The sequence below is a fragment of the Eleginops maclovinus genome, chromosome 9 (genome assembly GCF_036324505.1).
Source record: "Eleginops maclovinus isolate JMC-PN-2008 ecotype Puerto Natales chromosome 9, JC_Emac_rtc_rv5, whole genome shotgun sequence".
NCBI classification, from domain to species: Eukaryota; Metazoa; Chordata; class Actinopteri; order Perciformes; family Eleginopidae; genus Eleginops; species Eleginops maclovinus.
The window spans coordinates 26,732,746-26,760,221 of NC_086357.1; the positions used below are offsets into that span (position 1 = coordinate 26,732,746).

At 43.4% G+C, this 27,476-nt stretch overlaps 2 protein-coding genes across 6 annotated transcripts in view; both read right to left on the reverse strand.

The window, feature by feature from the left end:
* Window positions 1-1,816: 1,816 nt before the first annotated feature.
* Window positions 1,817-5,629, reverse strand: use1 (unconventional SNARE in the ER 1 homolog (S. cerevisiae)). The gene is made up of 8 exons (XM_063892338.1): window positions 5,472-5,629; window positions 4,464-4,513; window positions 4,306-4,384; window positions 3,992-4,144; window positions 3,831-3,846; window positions 3,078-3,108; window positions 2,759-2,921; window positions 1,817-2,556 (listed from the first exon to the last, which is right to left on the reverse strand). The coding sequence occupies exons 1-8, from the start codon at window positions 5,568-5,570 to the stop codon at window positions 2,374-2,376; spliced, it is 774 nt and encodes a 257-aa protein (XP_063748408.1). The 5' UTR covers window positions 5,571-5,629; the 3' UTR covers window positions 1,817-2,373.
* A 1,418-nt stretch (window positions 5,630-7,047) lies between these two features.
* The window catches only part of si:zfos-588f8.1, a 79,216-nt gene continuing 58,787 nt past the window's right edge, over window positions 7,048-27,476 (reverse strand). For 4 of the 5 annotated variants that reach the window (XM_063890815.1, XM_063890813.1, XM_063890814.1 and 1 more), the window contains 24 exons: window positions 27,375-27,455; window positions 27,171-27,281; window positions 25,789-25,914; window positions 25,549-25,698; window positions 25,300-25,460; window positions 23,626-24,711; window positions 22,993-23,068; window positions 22,805-22,890; window positions 20,604-20,722; window positions 18,437-18,630; window positions 18,240-18,347; window positions 17,342-17,512; window positions 17,038-17,076; window positions 16,586-16,697; window positions 16,425-16,498; window positions 14,712-14,904; window positions 14,498-14,626; window positions 13,674-13,779; window positions 13,363-13,494; window positions 13,086-13,209; window positions 12,172-12,222; window positions 10,894-11,003; window positions 10,333-10,457; window positions 7,048-9,030 (listed from right to left, as the gene is read on the reverse strand). In XM_063890815.1, coding sequence (XP_063746885.1) covers window positions 8,519-9,030; window positions 10,333-10,457; window positions 10,894-11,003; window positions 12,172-12,222; window positions 13,086-13,209; window positions 13,363-13,494; window positions 13,674-13,779; window positions 14,498-14,626; window positions 14,712-14,904; window positions 16,425-16,498; window positions 16,586-16,697; window positions 17,038-17,076; window positions 17,342-17,512; window positions 18,240-18,347; window positions 18,437-18,630; window positions 20,604-20,722; window positions 22,805-22,890; window positions 22,993-23,068; window positions 23,626-24,711; window positions 25,300-25,460; window positions 25,549-25,698; window positions 25,789-25,914; window positions 27,171-27,281; window positions 27,375-27,455 — 4,176 coding nt within the window. In that variant the 3' untranslated portion in view covers window positions 7,048-8,518. The remainder of the gene's footprint in view (window positions 9,031-10,332; window positions 10,458-10,893; window positions 11,004-12,171; window positions 12,223-13,085; window positions 13,210-13,362; window positions 13,495-13,673; window positions 13,780-14,497; window positions 14,627-14,711; window positions 14,905-16,424; window positions 16,499-16,585; window positions 16,698-17,037; window positions 17,077-17,341; window positions 17,513-18,239; window positions 18,348-18,436; window positions 18,631-20,603; window positions 20,723-22,804; window positions 22,891-22,992; window positions 23,069-23,625; window positions 24,712-25,299; window positions 25,461-25,548; window positions 25,699-25,788; window positions 25,915-27,170; window positions 27,282-27,374; window positions 27,456-27,476) is intronic. The other variant, XM_063890816.1, reaches the window with a different exon arrangement.

Below are 27,476 nucleotides of genomic sequence, written 5' to 3' on the forward strand. Positions count from 1 at the left end.
AGTCAAAATCCAGATTCAAATCCTAAAACAAGTCCAAAGTCCGATCCCAAATCAAGCTCAATCTAGACTGGAGAGTCCCAAGACAAGACCCAGATTTAAACCTTAAAAAAGATCAATCCCAAGTCAAGTCTCAAGTCGAATCGCAAGTGTGATCCAAATGTAAGGACCGAAACAAGCCCCAAGAAAAGTCCCAATTCAAATTCAATGTAAAGTTCCAAGCCGGTCTCAAAAAGTCCGATCTGTTGTCGAGTCCCAGGTCAACACCGGCGAGTCTGCTTGCTCTAACTCAGTGATTCAAAATGTTTTCAGGATGAATTGAGCAGCGCTGGAAAGCAACATTTGGTGAAGTATCGCACTTAATTTTACTTAAATTTTCAAGCCACTTCAAAATGCTGCTCCGCTTCGATTCAAAAGGGAGTTATTTTACTTTTACTCCACTGCATCTTATAGATTTAGATGTGATTTCTGCATCAAAGACAGTTTTTAAAATGATGTTTTGAGAGTTGAAATAAAAATAAACATGCATTTTAATTTAGAATCATTTTGATATTTTTTTACTACATTGATCTTCTTGTACTCGCCTCCGTTTAGAGGATGTTTACTGTGTGCTATTCGTACTTTCACTAGAGTAAAGCATCTGAATACTTCCTCCACCGCTTCACATAAAGTCACTGAGTGTGCTCTCGGATCTCTCCTAAATGAGTGGTGGGTTTTATTTAGGATTGATCAGGCCTTCAGGGTCATGGAGGTCATTGTGAGTTCCTATCTGAACGATGTGAGCGACACCCTGTGGCAGGAAGGTGTCACTGCAGGAGGCATGTTCAAAAACAGAGTGTTTTAATTTATGAGGAAAGGTCACACACCACACACACACCACACACACACACACACACACACACACACACACACACACACACACACACACACACACACACACACACACACACACACACACACACACACACACACACACACACACACACACACACACACACACACACACACACACACACACACACACACACACACACACACACACACACACACACACACACACACACACACACACACACACACACACACACACACACACACACACACACACTGGATTGTTGAGGGGGGGTTACAGTCACTTTAATGGGAACAAGTTCATCAACATCCTCAGCAACACAACACAGATCATCAGCTGACGCACGGTTATCAAATCAACTCTGACACTCAGACTCAAACAAGGAACAGGGTAATGGCGTAATGAGGAGGGGGGGCCGAACAATTTAAAACTCTATGGCCACAAAGCTCTCAACCTCAAGAGATTTATGGAAGGAAAAAATATGTTTTACTTTATTTTCGAGAAACCAGTCAGTGTGTCTGATTACTTCCAGGCTTTAGAACACAATAATTAGAGAGGGGAGATTCTTATTCACTTCAGCATTTTGACAATAACGCCAGAATGTTGAAAATAAATGTGGATTTTAGAGTTTCAGCACTAATAGGAAAATAAAGATGACATTTTCTTATGTTGCATTTTGAAAAGAAGTCTAAATATCATTTTGAAACGTCAAGAAATAAATCAAGCTTTAATGATAACCCCACTAGTGTTAGCACATATATAAACGGTGGTTTCATTATTCATATTTATTCTTTAAATGCAAAATAAAACCTTCAGCATTTCTCTTATTCCCATGATGCCTGTTCATAGTACTCTCCTTTACCAAACGTCTTCACAATTAACATCTCGAGAATTCAACTTATTAGCTACAAACTGAACCAACGCTGGAATCAGTTCAGTGGTTTAATGAAACACGTTAACCTAACAGTGTTTAAAAGTAGTCGTGTATTTATTGCAGCAGTTTATTGAGATGTTTTTCACCTCCGTACATTAAATCATTTATTAAACCAGTGCTCATAAATGCAGTTAAAGTCAACTATTTCAGGTTTGAGTATATCCACTGATGTTTATAAGTCAGGATTCTTAGATACTTAATCCATTTATTATAGTGTTTGAACTGCGTCTGGTATACAGACTCTGGTGGACGGCTTGTAAACTCTTCAGGATGTTTGAAGATGATTAAGTTGCACTGCGTGATGATGCACACACATGTTCACGAGGCTAGTCTAGCTGATGATAAAATAATTAAGGCTTACTCGCTGCTCTCTGGGCACTAAGACAACAAACTCCAACAGGAAGCTCTTCACCTCCATTCATTTGGTATCCTGTTTAAAAAAAGGAAACTGATGCTTAAACCACGTCTCTGAACCTTCAGGAAGAAGATCATGCTGTTTTCAAAAGTGCACGTTTCAGTCCGTCTCCGCTGCGTACACAGGAGGAGGAAGCACTAAGAGTTCGGGGGGCGGGGGGGTTGTTGACGGTCATCATCGCAGCCGGGGGAAGATTCTGATGAAGAGGATCATGCTGATGAAGGAGAAGGAGACCAGGATGAGCATCAGCCACAGCAGCCAGTTCACAGACTTCTTAGTGTGCTGCTCCAGGCGCTCCGACTCCGTCTTCAGCTTCTCGAAGTTCAGATCGGCTTGACGCATCGACTGGCCCAGAGTCTGAGAGGGGAGGGACACGTTCATGAGACTCCAACGGTTTGATCAGCAGGATAATCTCAACTTATTAACCTTAGGCTATAAAGGAACTACAGTACGGTCACATGACTTCACGTCACCACCACTAAGCTAAAGGAGGCTAATGTTGGGCTATAAAGGAACTACAGCATGGTCACATGGGGTGTGTGTGTGTGTGTATGTGTACCTGGTTGTCCTGCTTGATGATGTTCTGCGCGGCCAGGCTGTTGTTCTTCAGGTTCCTGGCGAGGTTCAGCATGTCCTCGGCCAGTTTCTCCTGCAGGTTGTGATGATGCTGCAGCACGGCCTCCAGCTCAGCCGCCGACTGACGCTCGTCCAGAGGAACCCCTCTACACACACACACACACACACACACACACACACGCACACGTTAACACTCTATTTTACTGTACACACAGACACTACTGGAGGGGATAAGAGCTCAGAGGTTGCAGCAATAAATAAAATGTATTTTAAAGAGGGAGAACTGATATGTGCAGTGTTACCTTCTGTTACGTAGTTCTGTTTCTGACATGCCTGTAGAGAGGAAAGGAGGAGGTCAATCAGCAGGCTAGCTATATAATAAGTATAATCATCAGCACGGGAGGCCTGTCAAGTTTTCAGATGTATGTGTAAGGGACCTGCAAGTGTGTCCACATATATCCCCAAACTTTAGAGGGGGCAGGATTATCTTTGCTTCTTAAAAGTGAAAAAGGCCAGAGGAAAGGTGAGACACTACAAACAATAACATGTTTCTGTAAGACCAGTGAAGACAAAATATGTAGAATACAAATGTAGGGGTTGTTCATCCGTAGTGTCTCCCTTTAAACAGTGCGGTTCCTCACAGCTCAATCCATCCAAGATCTTTTTTATAGAAAGATTTTCTCCAAGGTAAGAAGCTAATAAGGTAAGCTAGTTTAGGACGTTAGGAATAAAGATTAATATGAATGACCTTTGATGTACGAGATCAATGGCACGCTATAAAATGGAAACCCTGAATAATTTGAGCTTGATCTAAAATAAAAACTATCGACACGTCTTTCCTTTCAACACTCCGCTTCTAAATGATATTGTGAACGGAGCTGTTTGCTCATTAGACTCCTTCTTTGTCTTAGATCTCAGAACTTTCATTCCAAAAATCAGTTCAAAGGTCATTTGATAAAATGTTAAATACACAATTTTGTCATGATGGGTGCGAAAGCTTGACAGGCCTAGCAGCAGTAACCAGGGGGGGAGGGGCTTAGCGAAATATGTCTTACCATTGCCTGACAGCCCCTGCAACGACACAAAAAAAGGAAAGTGTGATTTTTAATTACAAATATTTTTGGGGAATCACCTGCAGGCAAACTGTCCACATTTCAAAAGGCTCATTATTTTTCGGGGGTCATTCTGTTATTTCACTGTGTCTGTGTGGTCGTACCGTGCCGAGCAGCTCGTCCCTCATTTCGCCGGTGCATCGCGCCTTCGTCTGCATGTGGACGGTTTTAGAGACGGGCATCCTCTCGTTGGCTATTGTGGGGGTTCGTCCGGGAGCGAGGAACTGATTCGCTAGAGCCTTCTCTGTTGTTGAAGACTGTGGACGAGAACAGGACAGACATGAGACCATAAAACAGGAGAAGGATATAGACTTGTCAAACACAGACATAAATATCAAAGTGCAAATAACACAATCAGCAGATGATGTGTAATCACAATAATGTTGGTATTATAAATGTGTCAAATATAGCCACTGACCAGTTTGTCTGCCTCAAGAAGTCCTTTCAGGAAGCCTACTTTTCTCGTGTATTCAGTCAGTAACTCTGCCGTGGGTTTGCTGCAAACAAATTGTCGTTGAAATGTGGGAAATAAAAATCAGTGATATAGAAAACATGGAGACACGCGAGGGATCTTACCTCACGCTTTTCCTCAGAGCCACCAACATCTCCTCCAGAGCACCGACATACTACAGGGAGAAAACACAGGATTGTTTGTTAGCTTACATCTGTTTGGATGTTTACTACGTTTTAAACACACAGCTTTACTTTAATTCTGCTCTCAATTTTGAGGCATCTTTAGAGTGTAATAAATCCAAGACAGAGCTGCGCAGAGGATTAAACGTTTAAATAACCTGTCCAGATTAATAGTGGCTGTCAACCACTTCAAATGTATACATGTGAATAATAAGACCTAGAAATCAGGCTGTGAGGAACATCACAGCCGCACAGGCTACATGTTGACTAATGTTTAACAAGACTAGTCATAGTGGTTGATTATGGGCTGGTGCTAGCCAAGGGTAAAGTGAATAGCCAAATGATGTACCTATTATACCATTACAACCTTTGGAAGATAACAATACAAACAGTCTGGTGATTAGTCTCTACACTGTATTAAAGACACACACGTCCATGCACACAGCTTCTCGATGCTGTATTTCATTGATCCATTTCAGCCTATATTTAATGTGCTTGAATTACACAGACGAAGGTATCGATGAAATCTTTACTTTATTGTATATGCAATGCCTGCCTGTGAACATGTAGTTGAAGGAAGTGTGAATATATAAGTAATAGATATGTATATTAAGGTTAAAGCTGTGGTCACGACTCCAGTGCACCAGTTCTAACTGTTGACCGTTGGTGACTGTTAATGTCTGTTAGCTGCCTTTAAGCTAACTTAACAAGGATAGCAAACAACCTGCAGGTCAACTATAACACTTGCTAATGTTTTTCTTTGAAAATGAAACGAATATAAGAGGAGGAAAACGCCACTTGACAGAAAACAGTGTCGGTGGTATCAGTGACGACGTGGCTAACAGACAGCCTGAGCTAACGGCTAACAACAACAGTCATGCTACCTCCAGCTAAATCGAGGTCAGAGAAAAACTGTTCTGAACGACAGTATTTTATTTTAAACCCTCTTACCTTTTCTAACCTCCATTCTGCTTCTCCTCGTTTCTCCGACGCTATAGACTCACAGCGGGACAACAACCTGATAAAATTTATCTCCAGCCTAGAAGCCATTTTTGAAGCTGACAGCCGCAGCAGCAACGTCGAGGTGGAATGACGTAGGCGAGCGTCACGGTACACTGGCCAATCAGAATGACTCTCGACAATTTATCTGCACAGTGAAGAAAAACAAGTCATATATATTATATATTTAACGATATCAAAACACTTGAATAGAAGTAATAAATAACATCATTTTATATTATAATTAATAATAATATCGTTTTCCTTTTAACAATATTCTATGTATGTCGCCGGTTCAAGTCCCCGAACAGACTTGAAATATGGAAAGTGGACTGCTACTTGGAGAGGTCCCAGTTCACCTCCTAGGCCCTGCTGTGGTGCCCTTGAGCAAGGCACCGGACACCTCCAATCCCCCCTCCCCATTGCTCCCCGGGCGCTGCACGATAGCTGCCCACTGCTCCTAGTACTAGGATGGGTTAAATGCAGAGGACTAATTTCACTGTGTGTGCTCTGCTGTGTGCATGTATGTGACAAATAAAGAGGGTTTCATCCTCCGATTCTATCTATCTATCTATCTATCTATAGGCCTATGGGTATTTTATTTTAAAAAATCTAATTATCCAGAATATTTGATTTTGTGTTTTATTTGTGATATGTGGTTTTTAGATATGCATACCTTTGCTGTTTATGTTTATATACTTTAGCCACCTTTTACATATTTGAATGCCTTAACAAATTGCTGCTGTGAAACAATTTCCCAATTTGGGAAAAAAATAAACCTCGATGGTTTCTAGATAAACACATACCTGCTGGTCCTGAAGTGTTGAGTCGTCCTGCGTTCTGCTCAAAATCTCCTTCAATTTTTGAGTTGTATTCTTTTAAGACCACAAATGGAAAATCTCATACCAAGACAAGATGCTTTTCATTGGTAAAAAGGCATTTGATTGATTACCATATCAAATCTATTTGGATTAATTGTGAACCAATTCAAACCTACTGCAACTCCAACTCCTGGAATATGAAGTTGGTTTCATTTATGTTGTTTATTGTCACAAGAGTTGACAGAAATTCATGCCTTTCTCCTTTTTTATAAAGTGATATACCATAGTTAAGACAATAAATAAAACTGTATTAAATGATGTCCTTTTTTAGGGTATCTTAACCTCACAATGTGGTTTACAATGAGTTGTTTAACCTAAAAGCCTTTAGCGCTATCTTAAAATAGTTGAAATGCAAAAATAAAATTTGAAATTGGACGGAGGAATACATTTTCATAATTAGAAAACCTTACAAAGAGTTCATTTGGTTGGAGAAACACATGGATTTGAGCCTTTGCAGACCATTTACATGCACTAAAACACACTACAGGAGAGGGAATACCCCAAAAAGCATAATAGGAACATTTAGCTGAAATAAACTAAACTACCAAATCTATTTATCCTGGAATTGGAAGTGTTCTGATATTTTTTACAGCTTATTTGAGTTTTAATTGAAGTGTTTGGAGGAGACTAAATAACACACACAGATGTAACAAGCATCATCTCGTTCTGTATTGTCACGTTAATACTAATAACCGTTAAAGTCATTCAGTCCCAACCACACACGCTCTGTTACACATCCTCTTATTATCCACACAGACTAACACCATTCAACAGCAGTCAGAGGAACATTAGTATTACATTTCAGACAAAGCTCCGTTCGCTTTGAGTCGCAGCTGAGAGAAGTTCATTGTATAAAAACAAAACAAAAGGTGGGCGAGGAGAGTCCGAGGAGCTCATCGTGGCACAGCTGGGTTTGTGTTTTATATTTTCAAAGGAAAAAGTGGCGTGTGCTGCTCCCGTTTCCCTTTGTGAGGCGATGACTTCCTGTTTGTTGTGCAGTGCGTGGAAAGACACGTGTTCAAGGTCCTTATTTCAAACATGTCTTGCATCACAAAAAGACAAAAAGGTACCCTCTCTTAACCCCTCCCTCCCTCCCTCCCTCTGCAACATGAGTTTTACTGTACATCACCAAGGCACTAGCTAACATTTCAGAGACTGCTCATGAGGAGAAATGAACGTGCTGCTGGAACCTGCAGAATCTCCTTGAAATAGCACAGAACTGTTTTTAAAAAAGAACAACAGGAGAGAGGAAATATAATTGCTGGTCCATCATTATGATGCTACATAAAACAGCTTCATGGACAATATATTAAAACGGTAGAAAAAGGTGCTTGGCAACATGTGGTCCAGTTCTTTATTACCGTCAGAGAGGACAGTAAGTCTGAAACAGCCGCCAGTCTGTAGATCCACTGCACGTCTCCTCATCTTTACAGGAAGAAGTTGGGATTATCCTGGATCTTTTTCATCCATAATTGTCATTTTATTCTGAGCTTTTTGCTCGTAATTCCTCATCATTCTCCATCTTTATCTCCCAAATGAGTCTACTTGCCAGCAATGTGAACCAGGAATTGTAAAGCACCCCAAATGTAATGTTAGAAATGTATAGTAAGGCTCCCAGAACATAGGAACTGCCGGATGCTAACTTGCATATGTTGGGCGATCTGCTCAATTAGCATCAATTGCATTAATTAGCATATGCAGACAATAGCTAAAATATGGCTTGGCTGATTTTGGTGTGGTTTTGGAGGTGTATAGAGGATGTTCATTCAATTTCTGACATTTTCAGGATCACAAATTGCAGTTTTGAGCCCCTTGAAACTGTAAAATGGACCTAAAAGGAATCAAATCACCCGAAGGGAGGTACAGATATGGCCACTTTCTGGTTAAAATTGCCAAAAATGGATTCAGCATCCTCCAAAACCACTCAAAAATCGGCCAAGTCATTTTCTGAATATGCTAATTAATGCTAATTGATGCTCTTTGTGCTAATTGCCAACATATGCACGTCAGCATCCAGCAGTTTCTATGTGATGGGGACCCGTACTATACATCTCTAACATAAAACTTTGAGGTACTCAACATCTCCGGGGTTCACATCAGGACTCAAACAGTCTACAATCACACGTCGTTGTCCATGTAAGGAATGTCGGGGTCAGAAAAGCGTCTCCGGCTCTTTGTAGCTTGCGAGTCTTGATTTTGAGGAGCGGGCTTTACGATGGAGATGGAGGAGGAGGCGTTGGAGGGGGGACAGGAGGACAGGTGCAGCAGCAGGTCGACCTCGGGGCCGTCGATGTAAAGGGACTGGGTGCTTTCTTTACGGCGGCCCAAACGCTCCCGCCTCCGGACCAGGAACTGGAGCGCCTGAGCTGCAGAGGGCTGGTGAGTCGCACTGGAGGCCTGGGGGAGGACACCCTGGGGGAGCCTAATGGAGCCAGTGGGGATGATGGGGTTGCGGCGCTGCAGCAGGTTCCTGCAGGAGGAAGAGGAGGAGGAGGCGGAGGAGGTGGAGCACGGAGGGGAGAGCTGCTGCAGAGAGAGGCGTCCTCCGGAGATTTTGCGGCGCAGCGACAGGTCCGAGGGTTTGGGGGCGCACATCGGCCGGGACCTCAGCTGGGGGGAGGCACCACGTCCTGGAGGAGAGAGAGGGAGGAGGAAGAGGAGGGTAAGTGTTGTCCTTAAAAGATCCTCAGAGGGTAAGAGATGAATGGAAGAGCATGCAACCCTGTTTCCTACTCCCAAATGTTCAGGACGGGGAAATAAAGGCAAACAAATGATCCGATCATTAGAGGGGAACGTTGGTATTTTTCAACATGGACCATTTTTTTCTCATGTTTGGACAAATAACAACATTTTTTGGAGTAGGTCAAGTATTGTCTGAGAATGATCTGTGTTTGTAACATGCTGACATTGATATTATGAGAGGAATAGAACAGTAAGCGTGTATATATTATAGAACGGGAAAATAGAACACATTCATCCAAAGAGTAAGGAGCAAACATTATAAAATACACTAAATATGCTGAATAAATAAGAAGCACTACAGCAGACTTACCTACTGCTATTAAAGACACTATGAAGTGAAAGAAAGGAGCCGACAGAGGAGTCAAAGCTGATGTGGGATTGTGGGTAAGCATTGGAGAGACTTTGTTGTGTTGAAGTACAGAAATGGTAGCTTTAGTGTTTTCTAAAATAAATTGCACTTCAAGGTTTAACATTGTGATGATTTTGAAGATGTGGATTTGACACAATATATCAGAATGACACTTTTCCATGAGTGAGAACTCGGTGGACACTATAACACATGAACCACATCAAGTGAAAGGTTGAGAAAAGCTACGTTTTTCCTCTTACTTCTAACTACTAAGAGACAATAAATGCCAGTATCTACTTTATCTACGAGGGCGGAGCAACCCTTAAATATCTGGGTGTCTCTCATCTCTCTGTAGGGTCCTTTTCATCATATTTTCATTCACTAACAGTGAAAATGTGAGCCTGTCGGAGGCAAAAACACATTTTTAGTGGACATACATTGCATGGGAGAATAGTTAGTTGTTGCCATTAGACACAAAAACATTGGAAGATAGAGTCCAGGTGGAAAAGTACAGACGTTCCTGTTTAATAAGACATCTGGCGTCACGGTGCCATCACATGTTTGCCTCCCTGAACATTAACTGTAGTCTGAGCATGCTGTGTTACACATGCTTTTACAAGCACATGGGTTATACACACACACACACACACACACACACACACGAAACACGGTGGCTGTTCCTCCAACCTGCTTGGTTACAAAGTAGACGTCACCGCCCCCATCACCATCACTGGTCCAGACCTGCACCACAAAACACAGGGCTGGACTGGTCAGAAAACCCACAGGTGAGAGAGAGACAGTCAGAGGGGAGAGAGAGAGGGAAGGGGGAGGTGTTACTCACCTTCAGGCTCCGAGCGCTGCTGCTCGTCCAGGAGACTCTCGGAGCTCAGCGACGCCTCGGAGTCAAAGTTCTCCTGATCTGAGCCGGGCTGCTCCATCTCAGGGAGGCGGCAGGCCAGATCCTCCCTGCAGAGACGGGAGCATCAGAAGAAGATCAGCAACACGGAGGAGCAGGTATGGTTTATCGGGCCATGTAGGTGTTCATTATCAGCCTATAACCTATAACCTCTGTATGCACACTATAATCACACTCCTCTATGTTGCTGCTTTCGATTGAATCACATATATCTTATCTGTCATTTTTATTTAGGCATTTTAAACCGGTCTCATTATTAAACACAGGTTTCTTTATTATGCAAGAGCACAAGCATGTCTACCCTCTTAATGTAGACTCCTGATTTTGCTTTCAAAGAGCTTTAGATCCATGCATTTTACTGTGAAATGCAGCCTACAGATTCAGCGGGAATGTTCTTGTATTTGTTCACAATAGAATACACTTTGCAGAAAAATATTATAGCCCAATAACACTCTGAAGAGATATCACTGTAGAAATCCTCCTCACTTCTCCAGCTTGATGGACTTGATCCGCTCCACCAGGTTCTCCTCGGCCTCCGAGTCCACCGGTTCATTCTCCGGAACGACGCTGAGGTCAGAGCTCACCTTCTCGTGCACCTGCAGGACACAGAGCATCACGCTGACACCTCAACTCACTCCCCGTCACAATGTCCACCAGGTAATTATTATACTAATATATAATAACTACGCAGAAGACATGACCCAGATCTGAGAGGGTTGTTAGTGAGGAAGAGAGGAGAGGCGAACATGCATCTGAACATCACGCCTGCAGCTCTGCTGGCACACACTCTGAGGGGGAGGATAAAACCTGGGATGCAGAAGGGTTTCAAAACAATTACTCTAGGGCCGGGAAATATAGTTTTCATCCTTATATGTATAGGATTTATCTGCAATCATACACAAGTCATCATGTATTCCGGTAATTCAATATATAAACAATTGAGGTTGAAATAAATCACATTAGAGCCTATTTTAAATACTCCTGCGTTCATAAAGTCATTTTCCATTTGATTAAATCTGCAAAATGAACACAACAGTTTGAAGTGCAATTATAGGGAAAATATTATACATTTTTTAGCTTTTTACTGTTGTTTTTTTCACATGCATGCAAAAGAACACACAGTAACCTAAGTAAGATAACACTTTGAATGACATAAAGACTAGTTTGTTAATTGCAATAAACTGTGATGTCAAATGCAATATTTAAATGGTGTTCCCTCAGATAATTGCATTATATATCAGAGACATTTGAGTTAATGTTTGTTATTAACAATTTAGCCAATGGAGCTGTGCATGTAATGGTGTGCCACGACATCTGGAGGTATGATGTTAGCATGTTTTAATCACTACCACACGGAACCACAGAGCCCTCATTAAGACCCTCTCTAAACAGAACTGGTGTGCAGCGTTTACAGACTACATGCAAACTATGATAAAGGATAAATCAACCCTCTCCAGAAACATCCAACAACAACAACACCACATATAACATGACATTCAGAGCTTTAAACAACACAATAAATAAAGGTGCATGATGACCAACGGGTCTCTCTGCTGCCAGGCTTGTCGTCACAACACCATCCCAGAACATCCAACAGCAACATGCAAACTACTACTACCAGTTAGTAAGGAAGAGTACAAAGGATTATGGGAGGGGAGGATACGATACACAGCCAGAGCATCACCCACATCTACCATGCCATGCACAGGCGTGTCCGCACGGCTCTACTGGGGCTACATCTACCGGGAGAGCGATGATACGTACCACCACTCCTTTGTAAGGAGCTGAGAACCTGAGCGGTAAATGCCAGTAGTGCTACAGAGAGACAAGGAACACGGCCGGGTTACCCAGGGGAAGACTTCATCAACGGAGGAAGAAGTACTCAGAGGTTTTACTCAAGTACAAGTAGGAATATCATACTCTGATACAAGTCCTGCATTCAAATATATTGCTCTTCTGAAAAGAATGTTTGTGGGCGCAGAACATCATCCAGCAGAGGATAACATCATGAATGAAAAATGGTTTTGTTACCTGCATCTGTAACATTTAGTAATGAAAGAAGTACTAGGATAATGACTTCAGTACAAGTAGTGTATAACTACTCCTTTACAAGCAAAGGTCCTACAAATATTGGCTTTAAAATACACTTAAAGTAGCTTCATTTGCACATTTCTGTATCACTGACATAATTAACCTCAGTGAAAGTAATACCCGAGTGTAGAAATACTAATGTCCTGCATCCAAATGTTACTCAGTATGGCAAAAGTACTGCCATCAAAATATACTCAAGGTACAAAAAGTACGTAAAAAACATTTTAGAATCATATAAATATCTGATTCTCATCATTGCTGTGTGGATGTGTCATCACAGCTGGTGAATGTGTCATCACAGCTGGTGAATGAAGAGCTGATTAGATTTATTTGATATACTGCTGCTGGATATTTTAACCTTTATTATGTCAATTATTTATCAGTTGAGTAATATTTTGTATTAGCTTCTAATTTGAGTCTGTAGTAGAGTTCAAAGTACAATATTGGCTTCCAAAAGTAAAAAGTATCCAGCAGCACAAATTGAAAATACTTCACTAGACTCCACCTCTGCCCTCTGAGCTCACACGGGATGAAGCTGTCGTGGTATTTAGAGAATAATCTGAATCAAGTCTGCTTTGGTTTCTCACCGTGTTCTGTCTCTTGAGTTTGAGCTGGTTGACGGCCAGAGCCTCGGCGTACTCCAGCTGCTCGATCTCCTCCATCTTCTCGTTGTAGCGCCGGATCTGCTCGTTGATGATCATCTCCACGCACCTGCAGGGGGAGGGACGGAGGAGGCGGAGTGTGTGTGAGTGTGTGTGTGTCCCGGGAGCAGAAGCACACTCTCCCAAGAACTGACTTCTGCTAAAGTAAAAATGATGTTTCCCGGATCGGATTTTGTATTTTCTGTTTTCTCTTCAGTCTTACGTGGTTGTCTTGGCGACGTCCTTCATGCTGAGCAGCGGGTCGGCGCTGTCCGGGCAGCGCAGGACGCACGGAGCGAAGACTATAGCCAGGGAGTTGGGAGACATGCGGTTGTGAGCCTCCTCTTTACACACCCTGCACGACAACACACCGGGAATCAGCATGGGAACAGTTTCACATACATAACAGCTGTTCAAATGTAGTGTTTTCAAATAGCCCGTACAGAGGGTGCATACACAGCACATCGAGGGCCATTAATGGATATATTTCATGATCACTATCAAATATAAAAAGCACAATGTGTGCATCCGTACCTGACGAGGTGGAAGACGAGTCGCTCCAACGTGTTGAAGTTTGCTGAAGGAAGCTCCTCCAGGATTTTGTAAACAGCGTGGAGCTGCTCCTCCTTCTCTGGCAGTTCTGCAGGAGAAACAGGTCATAAATCAAACCTCATCATCAAGCAACTTAGGTTTTAATCAGGAGCAAAACATGCGTTCAGATTTAGAGCCAGATTTGAGGGCAAAAGTGGTGCGTTTTAATTAATGTCCTATAAATAGTTTGGAGGATTGGACGTTTGAGTTGGATATCGGAGGGAATATTTAACATTTTTGGAGTCCTAATTTATGCATCTGTCCTGAAAAATATGTTTTTGAGGCGTCAGGTATTTGCATCTCTGCCTCCTATGTGGTAGATATTAGTTATCTACTGATCTTCTACAGAAACACTGCCATAAAGAACTGAAACTGTTCCCCGTGCAGCAGCAGAGAAGGAGAACACTGAGGAGAACTATTTATTTCATTTGTTATCTTAATAGTGATTAGCAGAATTGTACTCCACTGTACAAAATGTAATCTTAACTCTGACATTCTGTTATTGTATATGTAATTATACTGTGTACATATAATCCTGCATATACTTGATCTCTTTCATGCATAATTTAGCTTATTGTGTTTATTTTCTATTCACTATTTCACCCTAATTTAAACTACTCTTTCATTTTGCACTACTTTTTAGTTGCACTGTTGGAGGAGCTCTGGACCTCAGATTTTCAGTCATTTCATAGCGACTGTGCGCATGATAATAAAAAGCAGATGCTACGTAGTGAAATGCGCCCCCTGCTGGGGAAGGCCCTCCTCACCCACTGCGTGCAGGAAGTCGCTGTAATGAGTGAAGGTCATGAGAGGATCTGGCAGCTCCCTCAGCCACTGCTTCACCAAACCCGTCACCGTGTGGATGGGGTAATCCTCCAGGCACACCAGGTGGGGGTCTGCACACGTCAACAATCACACCATCAATAACAAACACAAACGAAAGAGGCCATGGTTTAAAGTGAGAACAGAGTGTGTTCTGACCGGTCTCCAGCCTCTGGTGCAGCTCCTTCATGCGGTTGGCCGAGCCGGACTTCCTGTAGATGCCCTCGGTGTAGAGGCCGTTCATCTCCACGTGCTCCAGCATCATCTCCAGGACCATCGGCACCGGGTTCTTCTCGCTCACCAGGTGACCCACTCGCACCCCGAAGTGCAGACCGGCAGACTCCTCGTCACTCTGGGGAGACAGACAGATAAACAGTGAGAGGGGGGTACGGTTGAACTGTCCAAGAATCAGCTCCTATCATCTATTCATTGACCCCTGTGTGAAAGGTCACGGGGTTAAGGAATAGTGAATAGGAGGATTCAAAAGACGACCGGGCTTCAGGAGAATCCGACTGTTCTTACACTATCCCACGTATTCATGTCGTCCAGAGGACGTTATAAATGAGCGTCTGCTGTGAGGGAACTACAGTTCTCTGTACAGGACCACTGAAAGAACATCTACTCTGCACCTGTGGCATCGTTTCCACGAGCTTCTGCAACGTCTCAACATTTATTTCTGTCTTGCATTCATTTTTCTCAAGATCTTGTATTGATGACGGGAGATTCAGACCACTGCGCAAAGTCTTCTCCAGCACATCCCAAAGATTCTCCATCGGGTTCAGGTCTGGACTCTGGGGGGCCAATCCATGTGTGAAATGATGTCTCATGCTCCCTGAACCACTCTCTCACAATCTGAGGCCGATGGATCCTGGCATTGTCCTCTTGGAACATGCCCGCTCCATCAGGGAAGAAGAAATCCATGGATGGAATAACCTGGTCCTTCAGTATGTTCAGGGAGTCAGCTGACCTCATTGTTTGGGCACATTGCTGAACCTAGACCAGACCAACTGCAGCAACCCCAGATCATAGCACTGCCCCCACAGGCTGGTGACCTTTCTTTGGGCCGGGCAGTGTATGTTCCTCATGAGGTTGGAATTGAACGGAAATAAAAAAGGAAGTGAAACTTATGCCTGTGACAAACACTGAGAAATGTGGACTTTATTTGGTCATTTCAGTTAAAAAGTAACGTTCATATTTCTCCTTTTGATTAATATAATGCTGAACGATCAAAACAAAGCACTTTAGCAAAGTTTTTAATTGCTTAATAAGCACGGTCACTCTCATGATCTCATTTCTCGTCACGATCGGTTGTTTCAAGGTGAATGTTGCTGCTGCAAGGCATTGTGGGACAGCATTTTCTCCTTTCCTTTCCTAAAGGAGGGTCCGGTGTTTCCTAAGCTAAAGGACGTTATAAAGAAAGTTTCTGAGCTCCTTTTCTTTCATCTAGAGAATTTGAACAGCTCTTATCATGGCTGACACTGAGGGACCTCCGGGTCATTTCACTCCGTTAGGAAGCTTCCTGAGATACACTGACTATTCAACCGCAACCAGGAAGTCAGAGAGACTATTACTATGCAGTACACTCTACCAACAACATCCATAAAAAATGTCTTCACTAAAGCTAACCATGTGATCCTGAGGAAGCACTTTTAAACCTTTGTAATTTCAATCAAACTTCGATAGTGACGACGATGAAGCTTTCTAAATGTCAACATCAATCTTAGAAGACAGACAGGAATAAAGTCTTCCAATTCAAAACGTATGGTCCAGTCTAGTGCAAGAGACGTTGTTAAATAAATTAGGACTTTGTCTGTCTTCTGCATCAGTCCCAGCCTCACTTCAACCCCCCCAGATGTTTGAGTATAAACTTACCCTTTTGGCACAGAAGGTGGAGCAGTCAGTGACGATTTTGGAGAGGCACTTCTTGTGGCACACCATTTTACAATCTGTGAGACGAGATAAACACATCAGTGTATACTATTATATGATATGTTGCACAAGTAAGAAGAAGAAAATAAAGGTTTTCAACTCACAGCTGCACATGTAGGCCTTCTCCATGCCCCAGATGTACGAGGGACACTGGTCACATGACTGCATGATGTTGACCTGGTAGTTGACGAACACGTGATCCAGCGGGCTCTCCATCTGAAAACACAAGAGGATAGTTAGTCATTAATCTTTCTTGGGTATTATATTTTGCAGGCTTGTCTCGATGCAGTTAAACATAGAAACAAACACAAAAAGTGTATAAAATGTACACATTCAGAAAAGGTACAACATTGTTTGATTAAATAGATGTTACAAAGGAAGATAAATACATGGTTGTGTGTATTAATCAGTCTTTAAACGGGTGACGGTGTGTGTACAGGTGGGTATAAATGCAAATAATTACTCAAATATTGAAAAGAATGTAAGAAAAATATATAAAATAATTGAAAACATATAAATAGGAATCATGAGGTACATTTCCACTTTGCACACTTACACTTTTATCTTTTTTCCTCCTCTTCTTCCTCGCTTTAGGCTGCAACACACACACACACACACACACACACACACACACACACACACACACACACACACACACACACACACACACACACACACACACACACACACACACACACACACACACACACACACACACACACACACACACACACACACACACACACACACACACACACACACACACACACACACACACACACACACAAGAGCATGAATACATAATGTCTCCACAATAGGACTTATTGCACCATTTGATAATAAATGTCAGTGCTCCCCACCTTCGCAGGCTCGGCCTCCTCCTTCTTCATCTCCCCCCGGATGAACCCGTCCAGCACCGACTGGAAGAGGTTCACCACCAGCTGGACCTCTCCTTTCTGCCCCTCCCCCGCCAGGTGGATCACTTTGTTCTGGTAGCCCGACATCAGGCCTTTGTAGCCTATGGTGGGTCTCTGGAGATGATCAGGGGACAGGAGAGAGAGGGTGAGGAAGAGGAGAGGAAGAACTTGGACCAGTAGGATGTTCAGTCAGTAGATTACAGACGAGAGAAGTCGTTTGGAAAGTCCCCAGTTTGAAGGAGACAGGACAGAAGCTAAGCAGCTAAGGTACTACTGCAGACAGGGGCACCAGCAAAATGCAAAGAGAAGCCCCTTCTAAAATGATATATTAGTTTAAATCTATGATGTATTTTGAATTGTTTTACCCCTTTACTCTGGCGTCAGAACGCTGTTTCAGACGGGGAAGTAAAGCCGCTATCTCAGGTCAAAACCACTAGACTCCACTGACCAAAAGAGTCATTTGAGCCTCCCAGAACACGGGAAGATGCTGGTCTAACATCGCCTTGTTTGGTATAATTGTTGTGCTACTGTATGTCTTAAATGATACCTTTTAACACACCCTTTGAGTCACCCTATTACACAAACAAACTATCTGCTGACGAAAGTCTGGTGGCTTTGAAGAGGCTCCACTCTGCTCCGTCGGAAAGAGCGGTGTGAAGGCAGAGACTGAAACACATTTGCTCCTGCCGCCGTCCACAGCTGTGCATGCTTAGCTTCCTGCTGCTTGTCTGTTTCTCTAACCCTGGGGAGATCTGACTGACATCTACTGTAGGAAACACACTGATTCATACAGCCCCCTTTCAAAACACCCTTAGAGTGTGTGTAATGCGTCTGCACTCACAGGGAGAGAGTACATGGCTTTGATGGTTTCTCTGAACTGCATGGTGGCCGTAACAAAGATGGCCTCTGTGGCCGACAGCGACTTCCCCCTGGAGCGGAAATCATTGACCTGTGAAAGGGAAACACACACAGATATTTTGAGGGTTATGAGAGTGAATCACTTCCTTTAATAAACAGAAGTCTTCTTCGTTCACCCACCTGGTTACCCAGGAACTCATCAAGGTGCCGCAGCTCGTTAGCATTGGTGATCTCTCGGTCCAGCGAGGCGTTCCACTGCTCAGAGACTCGGGTGGCCCGGCTGATCTTTATGGTGGGGTTACGTCCTAAACCTTTACCAGAGCGCTCTCCATGAGGCTGGGAGAGAGGCCGGGAGGGAGGTCCGGACGTCTGGGCTGAAAGGGAGCCAATGGATCAACCAAATGTTATTTATATCGCCCGATACGACACACAATTACACGTTTCCCAGGGGGCTTTACGGCGGCAACAGCATACCACACCCTCTGTCCTTACACCCTAGATAATAAATAATCAAATACAATAAATAATAAATACTAATAATATACAAAGTAAAAAATAAATACAACCTGGGACTCAAAATCCTTCCAGGTGCCGAAAATAATAATAAAGTGGGCATCAGAAGGAACCCAATTCAAGATCCAAATGGAGTATTGATTATTATAACCCTTTTACTATGATTGTTTCCCTTTGTGAAGCCCCTCTAGTGCCCCCTTCATTGTTATTTTACTTATCATCACAAATTAAAGTACATTTCAGGAACAGAAGGGGACTAAATCAAAATGAGACCACCGAATGTAAAGTGTGTATAAGTCCCGTGGAGGACCAGACCCCAGAGAGGAGTTATTGTTTGCTCTGAGCGTGATCCTGCACAGGTCGGTGTTTCCTCAGAAAGCACACAGCGGGGTTAGTTTAGTCCTGAGAAAATTTGAGATAATACACCTGTGTTTTCTTTACACTCTATGAGGCGTGAAGGAAAAGGACTGCTATCGCTGGGATCACTGTCTGACAGTGTTGGGTGTTACGCGTTACCAAAGTGACGGAGTTACAGTAATGTATTACTTTCTGCTGTAACGCAGTAATACAACGCATTACTTCTGAAATGTGGGTAATATAATTCCCATTACAATTCTCAGTAACGCAGTTACAACACATTTTAACCCGAAATGATGTGGTGTTTTGTTTCTAAGAATCACAAACATCTCGAGACATTCCGACACCAGAGAAATAATTGTGCCGGTAGAATAGTAACTCAGTAAGCCTGTTTCCTATCGGTTCAGAGGGCTGCAGAAACAGACTCACTGCAGCTGCAGGCTCACATGCAGAACTGCAGGCTCACAATGCAGAGCTGCAGGCTCACAATGCAGAGCTGCAGGCTCACAATGCAGAACTGCAGGCTCACAATGCAGAACTGCAGGCTCACAATGCAGAACTGCAGGATCACAATGCAGAGCTGCAGGCTCACAATGCAGAACTGCAGTCTCAGAGAAAAGAACAGAGAAAGACAGCAGTGCACGCAGGCCGAAGCAACAGAAGGTCACTTTCTCTGGGTCTGCTGCCTGAACCCCGAGAAGTTCAGAGACTCGTGGCAGAGTGTTGAAGATCTGCAGCCTCTGTCCTCTGTGGAATCGCCGGCTTTTAGAAAGCTTGTCAGCCAAATCCCCGTTAACACACCAATGACCAGGTGAGCTAACGCTGCCTTAGAGACTGGTTCATATGCAGCAGGTGACAGGGCCGTGCAGAGGCTCCACTCACATGTTATTAATGACACACAGAGACGTCATGGTACCTGTATCACATTTTATTCAGCCCACTTAAACGGAGCAGGAGTTACATTTCTAGCTCTTTTCCTAATGTTCAGCATGTACTGCCATAGATAGCTTTAATTAATGAGCTGCAGTAAACTACACTTTAGCATTTAAATTCATACTTTAGCAGTTATTTTGGTGAAAGTAACTCAAAGTAAAACTAAAGTAGTGTAACGCATTACAGTTCAGAGACAGTAATAATGTAATGTAACTTGTTACTTTAAAAAGACAGGAATAAGTAATATGTACTGTATTACATTTTGGAAGTAACTTGCCCAACCCTGCTGTCTGAACAGGATCCCAGCGAGAGCATTTACCACTGTTCTCATTACAGATTGATGTGGACAATGTAAGATATATATTCATAGTTATCTTTATAGATATAGTTCTTAGTATTGATGATCCAAGGTTCTCCGTTTTAACCAGCTTTGGAAAAATGCCACCCAAAAACCAATCTACCTCAAAAGGAATAAGGTTAACTCCTTGCTCCTTTAATTCTTCTGAAACTGAAGCAGACAAATTGAACCGTTTTTCATATCTACCTTCCCCTCCCGGAGGTCTCTCGTTGAGAATCTGAGCGAGAGTCAGCTCTCCGTTGTCTGGAGTCTGAGCCTCTTTGTGCGGACGCTTCTTTAAAATCTTGCTGAAGAAACTGACGGACCTGCAGGGGACGGAAACACAGACACCTGTCAGGAAAACTCACAACCTTTGGAATCCGTTGTATTGTTGAATAGCAACAGGTAAACGAATAGTTGAAGTATTTGTATATCTAGACTAATATGTGCCACGTATTCAAGCTCTGCTCCATTAGTTTTACCATAGCAACACAACAACCCGATGACTCCGCCTGATAACCGTCTGATAGAAGCTGTGACCAGTGACTGACTCTTTAAGGGCTCATTTGTCTGTGTCGTATGAATCTGTTCCGAGTAAATTCAGCTGTCAGGAATTTACGGTTGTGATAAGCAACACCAAACACGGAGTGGAGGATTGTTGGATTACACAACTCTGAGAGTTCCTCAGGAACACTCTGACGGACAGCTGATGGATTCACCTGAGGAACACTTCCTGGGAACTTCTGTCTGGGGTTCATCTCCATACTGATACTGTACACCATGGGGGTCCGAACGCTTTTCAAAGAGGGACAGATTTGATAATGTGAATATTCCTTTTAAACATAAAAGTAAGTTATCTTTTCAGTTTTAATTTTCATAATTATCTGAATTTTTTTAATGGCAATGAAACAAAATATTAGCCACTCAGGAAAGCGTAAACAACTCTAAAAACAATAATAATTCTAACTTTCATTCACATCTGGAGAGTCAGACTGAACAAACTATATGTAATACCTTTAACTTTGCAGTGGGTTTGACCTATTTTTAATAAAGTGTGGTGTCAGAATCAGGTCTGACTAATAATACGCTACAGTTCAGTCCGCTTTAGCAAAGAATCCAGTCGGTTACAACCCCAACATAAGTTCAATCCAGTTCATAGGTCCACAAACATAGGCAACTCAAAAAGATCCGCTCCGGGTTTTACCACGGATCCACCCGAAACAAAAGAAAACCAGGAAACACCAAAACCAAAATACAGCGTCTTCAACAGAAAAGGCAATCTCAAAAACCACAGGATTGAATGTCTTTTATTACACTTGTCAATTCCCTGTACTCTTTGTATCTCAACCAGCTGGCAAGCCATAAATAATACACAATAAGACCGAAGCCGCGGGCCGTATTACACCTGACCGCGGGCCGTGATTTGTGGGCATGCCTTCTGCAGACAGACTGGGTTTGATTCACCAATCACAAACTAATGCAGCAGAGGTGGAATATTTGGCAAACTGGTTATATCCTCTAATATTTATTCATATTATTTATAAAAGTGCCAATACTGGTCCTTTTTCCCCATGTATGGTTTGTATAGTGTGTACATTATTGTGTCTGTACACCTCTTAGTATTTAAACAGCTGTTCACAGCGTTTGTACCCATTCACACTGTTTGTCTTTAACTTGATTATATTTGTCTGTATGTATACATTACGCTGCCATTTACTAGTTTTCCTTGTTAAGTCAAAAAGTTGTGTTTTTTTACCTGATAATAATATACATCTGTAGAACTGGAAGTCATATTGAATGTAATACATGTTCAAATATATTAATGAGCCCCATTTTTAAATAAATTCAGTCATTTAGAATTGAAAACATTGTCTAACAAATCTTAGTGGATAAAAAAACGAGCTTGAAAAGTAACCTTCATATTTACTCTAATTATCAGCAATCTGAGGCTTCTGTTTTAAGGAATGAGCCCTAAAGACAGACGGGATGTAGGTTGTTCTTTCCTTAAAGCATTTTCAAGTATTGCGCATTATTCACCTACATTTGATTTGTTTTGCTAACTTATAACTTAACTTTTGAGACGATATTCACCTCTATAAGCGGCCCAGCTCTCCGTACATTTTTCTGTATCTGGCCCTCGGTGAAATAAGTTTGGACACCCCTGGCATAGATGGTACCTATTATTTTAAAATGTTACGGTGTCTTGAGATGTGTTTTTAAAAGGATTCCACTTCCCATGTTTTAGCATTTCGTCTGAATGAACCCTGAGTAAGAAATGATGTCACAAATCAAAAGTACGGGCGTGCTTTTCAGCGTGCATACTGTAGATTCAGTAATACCAAATCCCAGATAAGAAAACATTTGGGGAATAAGTAAGATTATTATTATCAGTAAGGTAAGTTCAGTACTTGTCTGGTGGGGAGGCGAAGGAGTGCGTGGAGTCAGAACTGTCCTGGTGTTTCCGTCTGAAGGAGCTTCCCTTCGAGCCGTCAGCCTGGCAATCATAGGGGGAAATCAGCTGCAGATGTTAGATGATAAAGTACGATCAGAATAACTGAAGAATGTCATTTCTCCAGCAGGTGAGCGTTTGAAATACCTCTCTGACTGAAAAAGCACCGGCTCCTTCAGTTCCTGGAGACAGACTGTCCAATGATGAGGAGACTGTTTCGCGCCTAGGAGAAAACAGAGAGAATATGAATGAAGTAAATACAAAACAAATGAATGGCAATGTGGATTAGTGCCATATTCAAATCACAGCAAGCACAGTATTAGTTTAAAGGCGAATACGTGTTAAAATACAATTTAAATAAAGTAGTTTTAGAAACAACCATTAGATCTTTTTAATATATTCTTAAATGAAGAGAATTTTAATTTAAAAATGATCACTTCCTCCAATTTCTTCAATCGAATCGCAATACGCATTTCTTCCAAATCATGCAGCCTTAGCTTTAATGGTGTTTGGGGAAGATATACCTTAAATGTTCTTTATATTAAAACCATGGCAGGGCAATATAGGTTATTATGGGGTTAATCAATCAGTCATGTGGATATAATAACTTAATTGGTAAATACAATTAATACTAAGGTAATGATAACCTGGATTAAGAGTAACTCAGTTTAAAATAGACAACACTTAAATCTAAGCAGGTAAATCAAAGCCTCCACATATTATCCATACACCGGATTAAAGAGACAACATTTGAGGCACAGTTTAGAGAACCAGACGTACAGCGGTGGTTTCTTCCTCCTCTCCTCTCTTTTCGGAGGAGGAGGAGGACTGGCTCCCTCCGAGTTTTCCCCCTCGCTCCTCCTCCACTTCTCCGGCTTCTCCTTGAACCCCCCTGGACGGCGCTGCAGGCTCGACGCTCCGACAGCGTCTCCCACACCGTTCCTGTCCGGCGGGGAGTCGGTCGTGTGCAGGGGCAAGGAGGATGGGCGCACCAGAGGAGGAGGCGACGCTTTGGCCTCCCTCTTCCCTCCCTTCTCCTCCTTCATCTTCCAGGCCACGAAGGTGTACTGGTCCAGCTCTTTGCTGTCCGCCCGCTCCTTCAGCTTGGGCGGCTCCTGGCTCTTGCTCTTAGGAGGAGAAGTTTGATCCTTGCTGCTGCTCGGGGTGGAGGAGGAGGAAGAGGAGGCGGCTCGCTCCGTCTCCCTCTGGTTGTGCTCCAGCCCTCGGAGCCTCCTCTGCTCCCTCTTCTCCTGGCTCTTGGATGTCTGGCCCCTCTTTAGAGCCGGAGCTCGGGATTTCTTTTGTTCGGCACTCGCAGGTTTGGGTGGAGTCTGTTTGTCCGGCTCCTCTCCTGGAGGAGCAGGTGTAAGTGCGTTGACTCCATCAGAGTTTGAATCCAGATGTCCTGACTCCTCCTCCTCCTCCTCCTTCTCCTCCAGCTGAGGTCCAGCCTCAGGTAAGGCACCGTAGCTATCCAAATCCTCCTCCTCGCATCCTGGCTCCCCATCCTCATCCTCCTCCTCCTCCTCCTCCTCCTCCCCATCCTCCTCCTCCAGCGTCTCCTCAGTGACCAGCGCTATGTCCGGGGCCTCCTTCTCCACACTTTTCTCCTGTTCCTCTCTCTGTTTCTCTGCTTCTTTAGCAGCCTCCTCTTCTTCCTCGGCTCTCCTCCTGGCTTCCTCCTCTTCGGCCTTCCTCCTTGCTGCTTCCTCTTCTTCCATCCTCCTCTTCTCTTCCTCCGCCTCTGCTCTTCTTCTCGCCTCCTCCACTTCTTCCTTCCTTCTTCTTTCCTCCTCTTCAGCCCTCATCTGAGCTTCTTTTTCCTCGTCCTCCTTCTTCTGCTTCTCCTCGCGCATGGAGTGGCACCTGTAACACAAAACTGAAAGTTAGACCGTAAGCCCAGAGAGGTTTGACCTTCCCCCTCCTCTGTGACTCTCTCTCTGAAACACACACATCCTGCAGCTCCGATCAGAGTCAGACCCCAGAATTTGTCCGGCAACGGGGAAATTTACATGATTACAACAGCAGAGAGTTTGTACTCAAAATCAAGTATTAAACTTAAGGTAAGAATGACTTTATTAATCCCAAACTGGGAAATGTTTGTGTTGCAGCAGCATAATACAATGACAGGCATAGAAAGTGAAGACATCTCAAAGACGAAATACAACAAAATAATAATAACAAACACAATAGAAAATAAAAAGAGCCACTGGTTTGGACTAGATAGCCTGCATTGTTTAATATAATGCTTACAAAAACGATACTATTAAAATAAAGAGGATCTTCTGCTCTACATGTGCCCTGGAGTCCTTGGGTCTGAAACAATTCTGGCCCAGGACTAAGACGTAATAAAAAGTAAATACTAGCTGACAAAGTTGACATGATTCTGAACGGGACATTAGTTTAGGTGTTGTCCACAGAGACGTCTCCCTGATTGTGTCCCTGTGTGGTTACCTCCTGCGCGCTGAGTGTCCCCTGACCAGAGCTTGTATTTTGGTGACTCCGTGTCTCTGTCTCTCGTACTCCGCTCTCTGCCGGTGTCCTCTCCACACAGCCTGGATCAGAGAGGCCGCCCGGCGCCGCTGCTCCTCTCTGCAGAACCTGCGCCATGCATGCTATGAGGAGCACAGGACTCAGTCAGTACTATCCTTCACTTCTCTCCTCGTGCTGAAATACAAGCCTCGATCTTGTGTCTGTGTTTACCTGAATCAAGATGGCGGCCTGTCTCATGTCCAGGAACTCCTTCCTCTGCAGGCGGCCTCTGAACCAGCGCTGCAGGAAGATGATCTTCCTCATCACGTCTTTGTGCAGCGTGTCCTGCAGCTGCTGTCGCTCCAGCTCCTTCAGGAACACCTGAGCACAGAGAAGACAGCAGGATTTACAGCAGGGAAGAAAACCGGGAGTGCATAAGATGTAAAGAAGGAATGAACCTCAGTGGTGTACCTTAGTTTTGCCTATCTGGTACGTGGTGGGGTCCAGGCCCATCTTCCTCCCCAGCAGCACGGAGATGTCGTCTTTAGAGGCGGCCGCGCTCTTCGGCAGCAAAACCCTGAACTGTTCTATGAACTCCTGCAGGGACAGGACAACACAGAGAAATACAGATTAGAAATGAATGGACTGTTAGAGAAAGGACTGGTCGAGATGAATGGTCAACACCTTAAGATTATATATATATAGCAAGGCATTAACATGTAACTACTACTGATTAGTAGCATTGCATCAGCTCCAAGATTTCCTCTTCCCATCACCTCAACTTCCTGTTTCCATCTTCTCCTTTCTCTTGATGTTCCTACCTTCTGTCTTACCTTCTCCTCTTATGTTTTCCAATTTCCTTCTCTTTCTTTGGTCCAATGACTTCCTTTTTTCCTCCTAATATATCCAACTTTCCTCTCTTCTTTTCCCCGATGTATCCTCCTTTCCTCTTGCTTCCTTCCCAACTCATCCTCCCCTCCTTTTCCTTTTCCCATCTCACTTGCTCCAAACTCCTTATCTTCCTTTGGTTTCCTCCTCATATCTCCTCCTTTCTTTTTTATTTATAAACTTCTCCTCTACCTTATGTTTCCTCGTCTCCTTTCCTTTTCCCATCCCAGTCAGGGTTTCCCGCAGCACTTTACAGCTTAGGTGACCCCTAAGCAACGCACGCCTGCCGCCTTAACTAAGGTCTTCCAAAGAAAAGAAAATATGAGCGATATTCGCCGTGTTACTCTGTCCTGTTTTGTCTCATTCCAAACCGTGAATTGGAAAAGAGTCAGTTTTTAAAGTTTAAATAGGTCTATGTGATATGCCTGCGAGTCCTGTGGTGCGTCTGAACAGCGGCATCTAGTGGTTGAACTTAATCATTAATAATTCATTATTTTGAAAAGCTTATTGTGTGTTGATTACAATTTTTAGTATTTAATAAATAATTGTTAAATGTAGTACAGAGTCTGTAGTCTGTACCCCCCCTCCCCCCGGACAACCCACCACCTTGACTAACTAACTTTCTGTGGGAAACCCTGACTGAGTTTTTGGTCCAATTACTTCCTTGTGTCTTCCTAATATCCCCAACTTTCCTCTCCCCTTTTCCCAATGATCTCGTCTCGTCTCGTCTCCTCTCCTCTCCTTGTTTCCACTCATCCCTCCCTTCCCTCCACGTCTTCCCACCCCTCTCTATTCAGTAAACATCGTGCCAGGACTCGGTTGAATCCTGTCCATAGTTAGACCTTCCTTCTATTGTAATGAATCCATACAGCCAGTTTTCTCAGATCATCATGATGGATGTTCAGCGCCTGGTGTTGCATGATGTTTCACGTACACTTCCTACCACAGCAGTATCTGAACAGTACCTGGAATGTGTACTTGGCTCCGTAGCCTGACCTCCTGATGCGAACCGTCTCCAGCATCCCTGTGTACCTCAGCTGCTGCAGCACCAACGCCTCGTCCAGATACATCTCCTTCTGCTCAGACACCAGAAGCACATTCACTTATAGTCAGACACCAACGTTTAAAAACTTACAGCAACATCCCCATTCGAGAGCTGAGAGTCGTACCTTCTCGGCGTTGGAGCGGATGCAGCGGATGAAGAAAGGCTCGGCTCGGTTCAGAGTCTCCAGGAGTTTGGTCAGAGAGGTCTGAGGAGGAGAGGGGTTAGT

Coding starts and splice junctions, on each gene's coding strand:
- use1 (XM_063892338.1), bottom strand. CDS start 5,570: ATGGCTTCTAGGCTGGAGATAAATTTTATCAGGTTGTTGTCCCGCTGT. Junction 4,514..5,471: donor CAGAATGGAGGTTAGAAAAG/GTAAGAGGGTTT, acceptor TTCTCCCTGTAG/TATGTCGGTGCTCTGGAGGA. Junction 4,145..4,305: donor TTCTTGAGGCAGACAAACTG/GTCAGTGGCTAT, acceptor TCTCGTCCACAG/TCTTCAACAACAGAGAAGGC.